At 56.7% G+C, this 8,375-nt stretch overlaps 1 protein-coding gene across 3 annotated transcripts; it reads right to left on the bottom strand.

Moving 5' to 3' along the window:
• Positions 1-1,114: 1,114 nt before the first annotated feature.
• Positions 1,115-7,585, bottom strand: LOC141734824 (guanylate-binding protein 1-like). Of its 3 annotated transcripts, XR_012584599.1 has the most exons (11): positions 7,544-7,567; positions 7,307-7,407; positions 5,746-5,840; positions 4,894-5,117; positions 4,690-4,817; positions 4,151-4,260; positions 3,633-3,835; positions 3,278-3,520; positions 2,697-2,977; positions 2,380-2,487; positions 1,115-2,228 (listed from the first exon to the last, which is right to left on the bottom strand). XR_012584599.1 is itself a non-coding variant. In XM_074567010.1 (10 exons), exons 4-10 carry the CDS (start codon positions 5,084-5,086, stop codon positions 2,105-2,107), a joined length of 1,599 nt encoding a protein of 532 aa, XP_074423111.1. In that variant the 5' UTR covers positions 5,087-5,117; positions 5,746-5,840; positions 7,307-7,407; positions 7,544-7,585; the 3' UTR covers positions 1,115-2,104. The 3 variants fall into 3 exon arrangements, 2 of the variants coding, with proteins under 2 accessions (XP_074423111.1, XP_074423113.1); XM_074567010.1 differs by having other exon boundaries at positions 2,380-2,977; positions 7,544-7,585; XM_074567012.1 differs by lacking the exons at positions 7,307-7,407; positions 7,544-7,567 and adding an exon at positions 6,023-6,042 and having other exon boundaries at positions 2,380-2,977.
• Positions 7,586-8,375: the final 790 nt, after the last annotated feature.

The following is an 8,375-nucleotide window of genomic DNA, read 5'->3' as shown; positions in this document are numbered from 1 at the left end:
ATTTCCAGTCTCGGTGGCGTTTGCTTACGTTCACTTATGACCTCACCAGCAGTAAAGCCACAGCTTTTGTTGTGACAATACGCAATGCTTCGGTACCCACCATACGCCCAGTCATTGCGCTGGGATTAAGCCACCGTGGAACCGTCCTCTGTCCCTTAGAACATAGAGTATGGGCCCAAGAGCGTGGGAACCAACGGCAAACCATTGATGTTTACGCGTGTGGTGTATGGGACCAATAGGATTTGTTTGTGAAAGTAACACCATTAAGGCCCAGGAAGGTTGTCTTGACACTGAACAAAATGTTTGTCATTTTGAAATACATCCTGATGAAACCCCTGACACTGTACTTGTAGATATTGGAAAAGGACGTGCTTGTGTAGGAACCCGTTGTGATTATTTATAGACGACGGCGCTGTAGGGACACACAATCAATCAGATATTCGTATTTGTAGTTTTGCTGAAATTATGGAACGTGACTTTAACTATTCAGCTTGTCCTAGTTCCAGTATGGATAGGGTTAATTTTCCCCAGGCTCCGGCAGGGACACAGGTATTCCATCCCCTGGGAGCCATTCCCAGGCTTTGGCAGGGGCACGGGTATTCCATCCTGTGGGAGCTGTGCCCAGTCGGTAGCCAGGGGCTGCCAGAGGAGGGGTTGGGAAGTCACCAGTTGGGAGAGGGCTGGGCTGTCCCCGGTCCGGTGGGTGAGCGGTGGTGCCGTAATCTGTCAATCAGCAGGGGCACGTTCCACTGTCCGTGTTGTTGTTGTTGTTTTCCTGTTCCCTTTGCTGTCCCGTTAAACCGCCTTTGTCTCAACCCACGAGTTTTGCTTTTTCTTCCAATTCTCCCCCACAGCTGTAGGGGTTTGAGAGAGCAGCCGCGTGGTTCCTTGTTGCCGTCTGAGGCTGAACCACCACAGGCTCCCGTCCCAACCTACCAATTGCTGCCTTTTAACTACGCATTATATCAAGATTAATCGCCTACCACACACACACACCTCCAATGGAATGTGTACAAACTGTCTGAGAAAGAGGAAGAACATCCCTGATGGCAAACTCTCCTGGGATGGTCACCAACAGCAACCGGAGCTTTGAATTCAATGTTACATTCACGAGTAGTTTTCTTAGATTTAACTTTATTGTGCTTATTGCTTGTAGCCATTTCATATATTAAAGTTTGGCGAAAGATGAAACAGATCATGTCAATAATTTGACTAGAATGTGGCAGTGGAGGGAGACAGTCTCACGGTGTGAGGGCTCGGCAGGGAAAACAGCCCCGGCACAACAGCAGGTGGAGGAGCAGAGCCCGGGCTTTGTCCCCGGGAGGTTCCCCAGGACCTTGCTGGCCGAGCAGGGTCAGTGCTCAAAGAGAGAAGAGCCTTGGGTGGGAAAAGCTCCATTGCAGAGGATGCCTGTCACTCACCGCTCCCTGGGGCGCGGGCTCACTGCTTCTGGGTCACTCTGCCCGGGACTGACGCCAAGCAAACCAGGTCGCGTTCACCACGTGGATTCCTGGTTTAGTCACAACCTTCGTGCTACTTCCCGCAGCTGCAGAAAGTGCGACCCTAGGATATCAGCCAGCGGGCATAAACCTTGCTGGTCATGTTTCCCGTAGCCCTGGTGAGGAGGTCTCTACACGAGGTGTGCTACGTTCCTCCGTGACGTGTTCTGAGCCTGGAAGAATGCTCCCAGACCTGCCTGTTGGCCTTTCTGTGCCCCAGGCCACCCCGGCTTTAGACGTTCCCCGTGCCTTCAGATGGAGTGAGAGACCAGGTGCTCTGGGAGGGAAGAGGAGAACATCTTCTCCCGGAGGAGACATACATGAACATAGCAGATAGAGCGGTACAAGCAAACAGGGTGGTCAATTCTGCACTCCGTGGCAAGCATCTTGCAGGAAAAGCTTTAAAAATTTAACAGAATTCTACGTGGGGACACTACACACCTCTCTTCCCTTGTTACTAGAGAGGTTTAAAGAAAATCTTCATCATAACTTCATGCGTAATACCGCAATTGCCACACAAGCCAAAAATGATGCTACTGGTACCACAAAGTCCTTCCAGTTGAAGGTATTATTGCCATATCCCTGGTTCTGTCCAAAGCCGCCGCCTATACCACCAAAGGGTCCCGGACCCGGTCCAAAGGGGCCTCCTTTACCACCAAAGGGTCCCGGACCCGGTCCAAAGGGGCCTCCTTTACCACCGAAGCCACCACTGGAACAGCCGCTCTCTTCCTGTGAAGAGAGTCAGATTGTCAGCAAGGGCATGGTGCATGCTGTGGGAGTGGCACAGAGCCAAGAATCAATGGGAGGGACCCAGCTGGGACCCCTTCGCCATTCCTGCCTACTAGCCACGTCGTGGCACCTGCACCCTCCCACTTCGTACCTTCGATTTACGTTTGCTGGTCTTCGGGTGCTCCTCCCGCCGCTTCTTAGGCTGATCCTCCAGCGGGCAGGGCTAAGCCTCGTCCCCTTTGCAGCACGGCTTTTGAACCTAGGGAGAAGAGGTGGTGCAGCAGGACAACTGACAGCCTGCAGAACGTCAGGGCGGGCCTTGGGACCGAGTCTGCTCTGCAGAGGGCACAGCAGTGTCCTCTGGCAGGAGGCAGGAGACCCCCTCCCCCCAGGACCATGCCATTTCCCCAAAGCTAAGGGGATGGTGGCATCCCTGGGGGAATCCTGGCTGGGCTGGGGACCACCTACTGTAAGATCTGCCAGGAAAGAGCAGATCTCCTCCTCGAATGCCTGTTTCTGGAACAGCTCCAGCGTCTCCCGCTCACACTGGGTGTGCAGATCCAGCAACTCCTGAACCGTCTCCGTCGGCAGCTTCACCCGCCACTCCATCAGGTCCTGGTACAACGTCACAGCCTCTTTCACTGCCGCTGCATTTACAGTCTTTGCCAGGGCGAGCACCGCGCTCTCCAGGCATGGCACTGCCCCGCTCCAGATGGTCTCCACGTAGCTCTCTGCCAGTTTCCCCAGCACTGCCAAGGAGGACCAAAGATGAGAGATCTGCAACCTGAACAAATCACCGGCTCCCGCTCGCCGTTGGCTCCTGCCATATCCCTGCTGCCTGCCTGCCACAGCCTTCCTGAACTTCCTTTCCTAACTCTTTCCCACCCCGTCTACAGCATCCAGCGGCTCCAGATCCACAGGCAGGGACAGCAGCCAGCAGAAAACCTCTCCCTTTCCCCACCTCCACCATTTGGCTGGGCATTTGATCCTTCCCCAGAGGCAGAGCCAAGAGGTGCTGGCCATCCAACCCTCTGCACAGCAGCACTCACGGGTCCCTGTTATGGTGCGGCCGCAAGGGATGGTCTTAGGTGGAGACTTTTCCCAGATGTGGCTGCAGAATTTCTCCACCTGCTGCCGGAATTCACAATCGATCTCATCGTCCTGAAGCTCCTCCAAGCGAACCAGGTCCCTCCTGTGGGCCGGCTGGTAAAAAACAAAGCACTTGCGATCCCGAAAGAACTGGCAGATGCATTCCCGGGGCTGGTTGTAGCGTTGGGTCTCTGGGCTGCTCCCTGTGGGGTAGGAGCACACGGAGCAAGTTCACCGGGGCTTGGGCTGTTGTTGACTTACACTGAAATGCTGCTGGGGTTGGACGTCTCCAGCAGCACAGCACCATTCCCTTACCAGCCTTTAACTTGAGTGCATTCTCCAAGTATTCGTCCTCAGAGATTTCCTTCCCATCCACCTCCAGCTGCAGTGTGAAGTCCCGGACCGTCCACACAAAAGTCGGGAAGATGGGGGCAACGTTTTCTGAATCCTCCAGTTCATCTTCGCTCTGCTCGGGTGCTGCTTTCAACTTGACCTGCTCAGTCAGCTTCATCACATAGCTAGGGAGCTGGCTAAGGAAACAGGGACCTCAGCTCTGAATGCAGGGGCATCGCCACCCTGCAACCGCTCAGCACTTCACGAGCAAGAGAGGAGACTCTGCGGGGACAGAGAACAGCCGGGAACCGCCGGAAGGAAGAGGGAGAAAACCCCTCAGCCTGGAGGTCCACTACGTGGCACTCCTAAGGACTCAAAGCACAGCACTGGGCACCACCAGAAGGTCCTTTGGCTCTTTGAGGAACTAGGATTTGTCAAGCCCTTGCCCACCACTCAGGGAGAGGAGGGCACCCCTCCTGCTGCTGTCCCACCAAGGATACTGCAGCTGGTCCACGGCTTGCTGGTCAATGGTGCCTTTGCTGTTGTAGATCAGGGTGCTGGAGAGCAGCATGGTTAGCACAAAGATCCACATGTCGTTCTTCATGTCACCCTGGAGGAAGAACCTTTGGCTCTTATCAACAAACCCCGTAAGTCTTGGGGGCAAAGCCCCACATGCCCAGACCCTCAATGCTCCTTACCGACAGGCCACGGCAAGACCAGGTCTTGGAGAGACCCACCCCCATGCCATCACCACCTCCTTCTCGAGCTGGGCTTATCCTCAGCTCTTAACTCTCAGGGTCCCACACACCTCTAGCAAAGTGCTCCCTGAGCTCCTCTGTCCTGTTCTGCTGCTCTTTCCCAGAAAAGCAGAGGAGTTTGGCACCTTGTCTGCCCCAGCCTCCTTCCCCATGGCCTCTGGCTCTTCCCAGCACGCTGGCTGAAGCCACCACAGGTGGTGGGAACCCCCCCGGCCTCTGGTCACCATGGCTGGTGACAAAGTGCTGGGAATGCGCAAAGGCAGCGGCCGCTTCTTCCACACCTTCTCCACATCACCCAGCCCTTCCGTGTCCAGCAGCACCAGAGTGTGTCCAGGCTTGCACGGGTGAGGTACACACCACATCCAGATACCCCTGGTGTGGGACTGCACACCACTGCCCAAGGAGAAACCTGTGGGGAGGTCGCAAGGGTCTCAACAGCGTTCGATACAGGTACGTTGGGCATCCGGGGCCGGGACCTCTCTCACCTTTCCTCTGACAAGCCAGCCTGTTCATGAGGTAGGACTTGCCAGTGCGGTACAGCCCTGTGATGGCCACCACCACCACGGGCTGGGTGATGCCTGACAGCACCTGCAGGGCCTCCTGCTGGACCACCAGCCCCTTCGTCCGCGTGTTCTCAATGAGGCACACGGGCTCCGGCACGTGGATTTCAGATGCCATCGCTGACGGCAAACACAGCCTGGAGAGGAAACTGCAAGATGGGACGGTTAACACGGTGGGGACCTTCCACCTGCCTCCTCTTTTTCCTCATTGCAAGCGCTGCTGTGAAGACAACGATGGCACTTAGACGAGGTGCACAGCCCCTTCCCGTTTATCCCAACAGAAACAGCTGCATTTTGGAAAGCCCGGCGGGATGGTGGGAGTGCTCTGCACTATCTCCTGAGCACCACTTTGAAGTTTGCTGAGTGGAGAAATGTGCAAAAATGGGGGTGGGACATAGCGATGGCCTCAGGCAGGGCTCGAGACGAGAGGATCAACTGGAGAGTCACACCAGCCCCAAGGAAAGGAGAGGTCAGGTGGCGAGGCTGAAGCTGAGGGGAGCACCCCAAGAATTTTTTCATTAATTTCTTATGCCGAACCCCATCAAAGCCCCTCTCACCCCCCGCTGTGCCTCCCACAGGGACATGCGTGCTGCTTGCCCATGTAAGGCACCCATCTCTCCTTTCCTCCTCCCACACGTTCATCACTGATGCCCTGGCGTCCCTGTCCCTTGTTGGGGTCCCTGTCACTTGCTGGGGTCAGCAGGAGCCATTCCGCAGCCCCAGCATCCAGGGCTGCTTGCATGGGGTGGGGAGGAGGCATCAGGGGAAGGGACTCACCGTCGTCTTCGTCGCCTGCCCTGGGCTGCAAGAGCTTTGCTGCAGCCTGGCTCCTGCCCGCCTTTGTCCTGTGCCCTGGGCCTGCACCTCCCCTCCTGTTCCGGGAAAAGAAGTGAGTCAGAGGCAAAAGTGAAAGCCATCAGCTCAGCACAAACACTCCGAGCAGGCAAGACAGAGATGGTTTAATAAGTGAAGGAACAACAACGAAAAACAAACAACGCCACAGCAAACCCTCACCTCCTCCCAGCTGCCCAGGCCGTTTCAGAGCTGCACCCACCTTGGGAGACATCCCCCGACGCCCTTCTTCCTCGACCCCACCACTTTTTCCTGCTTAGTGTGGCCTTATCTAGTGGGGAAGGGTGGGGAGATATGGGAAGAGGTTTCCTGGAGGACCTGTGGATTCCCCATGGAAGTTGTGCATGACCCACCGTTGGAAGTGCTCAAGGTCCAGTTGGACGGGGCTTTGAACAACCTGATCGAGTGCAAGATGTCCCTGCTCACGGCGGGGGTTCGGACTAGATGATTTTTGAAGGTCCTGGCCATGTCCTCACCCAACCTCTTGCCCACCCCCAGACCACTCACTGGTGGGGTGGTGTGAGCAGCAGAAAAGGCCCTTACTCTGTGTAAGCGCCGCTCAGCGATAGAGAAAACACCCCCATGTTATCAACGCTGCTTTCAGCACAGTCCAAAGCACAGCCACATGCAGACTACAAGGAAGAAAATCAACTCCATCCCAGCCAAGACCAGCACAGGGTGAACAAGAAGTTGGGAGGGGACACAGCTGGGACACCTGACCTCCACCCGACCATTCTGCTCTCCTGGCACACACAGCTTTTGCTTTGCCTATTTTCATCTTAACCTAGGAGTTGTCTCACTGCTGACTCTCTCCCCCATCCCACGAGTTTGCGAGTGAGCGAGGGGCTGCGTGGGGCTTAGTTGCCACCTGGGGTTAAACCACCATCAGCCAACGCCATCACCAGCCCCTCCCAGGCTCCAGTCAACCCCATGGACATGGAGGCAGCAAAAGGGCTCAGCCCATGCACAGGCCCAGAACCTGCCCCACTACAACCTCCCGGACGCCCTGGGACTCGCTCTGGCAATGGCGAGCTCCACGGACACTGCCCACTCCTGGGCTTTGACTCCTCTCTGAGGACCTCACAAGCCCTGCCCTCTTCCAGGAGCATCAAGGGGATTGACACTGGGGGACAAGAGGCTGCCCCTCCTGTCACGGGCACAGCGGGGAGGAGAGGAGAGCTTAGGGCACAGGGTGCGAGCCTGGGCGAGTCCTAACTTGCATGCAAAGCCATGGGGGGATGAACGCCTGCTCCCAGACACCCATTCCCCTTGCTCCATCCCAGAGCCTGAGCAGAACTTTGGACCTCGTCCTCCTCCCACCCGCTGGCGTCCCCGTCACTTGCTGGGGTCCCTGTCCCTTGTTGGGGTCCCCGTCACTTGCTGGGGTCCCTGTCACTTGCTGGGGTCAGCAGGAGCCATTCCACAGCCCCAGCATCCAGGGCTGCTTGCATGGGGTGAGGAGGAGGCATCATGGGAAGGGACTCACCGTCGTCTTCGTCGCCTGCCCTGGGCTGCAATAGCTTTGCTGCAGCCTGGCTCCTGCCCGCCTTTGTCCTGTGCCCTGGGCCTGCACCTCCCCTCCTATTCCTGGAAAGGAAGTGAGTCAGAGGCGAAAGTGAAAGCCATCAGCTCAGAACAAACAATCCGAGCAGGCAAGACAGAGATGGTTTAATAAGTGAAGGAACAATAACGAAAAACAAACAATGCAACGGCAAACCCTCACCTCCTCCCAGCTGCCCGGGCAGTTTCAGAGCTGCACCCACCTTGGGAGACATCCCCCGACCCCCTTCTTCCTCGACCCCACCGCTTTTTCCTGCTGAGCGTGGCTTTATCTGGTGGGGAAGGGTGGGGACATATGGGAAGAGGTTTCCCTTTGGATTCCCCATCAGGACAGGTGACCAAAAATTGACCAACAGGGGTATTCCATCCCGTCTGCCCCGTGCTCGGTATCAAAGCTGAGGGATCAAAGGGTCAGCTCGCTTCCTTCAATGGCCGACGTCCAAGGAGGACCTTGTCTGCTCATCTGCCTTTGATCCCGATCCGTGTGTTCCTCACTCCAACTCTGGAGCCTGGTTCCCACCCGTCGCTGAGCCCATTCTGGGACTTCCCCAGTGCCTGCCGATGACGTCGTCCTGGGAACTTAATACCATTCTGTATATACAGTATCCATTTATCTATGTATATATGTGTCACTCGCAAGGAGACCAGCTCCAGGGCAGGTAAGTCCGCACTGGGGAAGGGAATCGCGGCAAAAAAGGGCCGGCTAGGGGCTTGTTTTCGAGGCTTTTCGAAGCCGGGAGAAGCCGCCAGCCTGGGCCAGTACCTGGCACTTTCAGGGGGCGGAGGCAGCTGAGGAGCCGAGGGCGGAGCCAGCGCCCCCCCGCGGCAGGTGTGAACGAGCAGGGGGTGGGACCGACCCCCCCTCCTAAAAGAAGCCCTTCGGGGGGCAGCACTGAGCAAACAAGCAGGGAGTGGGCATCGCCTGGGCGTCACCCAGGGAACCACCCGGGAGCACCATGACGAGGGTGTAACTCCTGGGCTGGGGAAGAGGGTGG

This window comes from Larus michahellis, chromosome 25 (assembly GCF_964199755.1).
Source record: "Larus michahellis chromosome 25, bLarMic1.1, whole genome shotgun sequence".
In the NCBI taxonomy this organism is placed as follows: domain Eukaryota; kingdom Metazoa; phylum Chordata; class Aves; order Charadriiformes; family Laridae; genus Larus; species Larus michahellis.
This window is presented reverse-complemented; position numbering and strand designations above follow the sequence as displayed.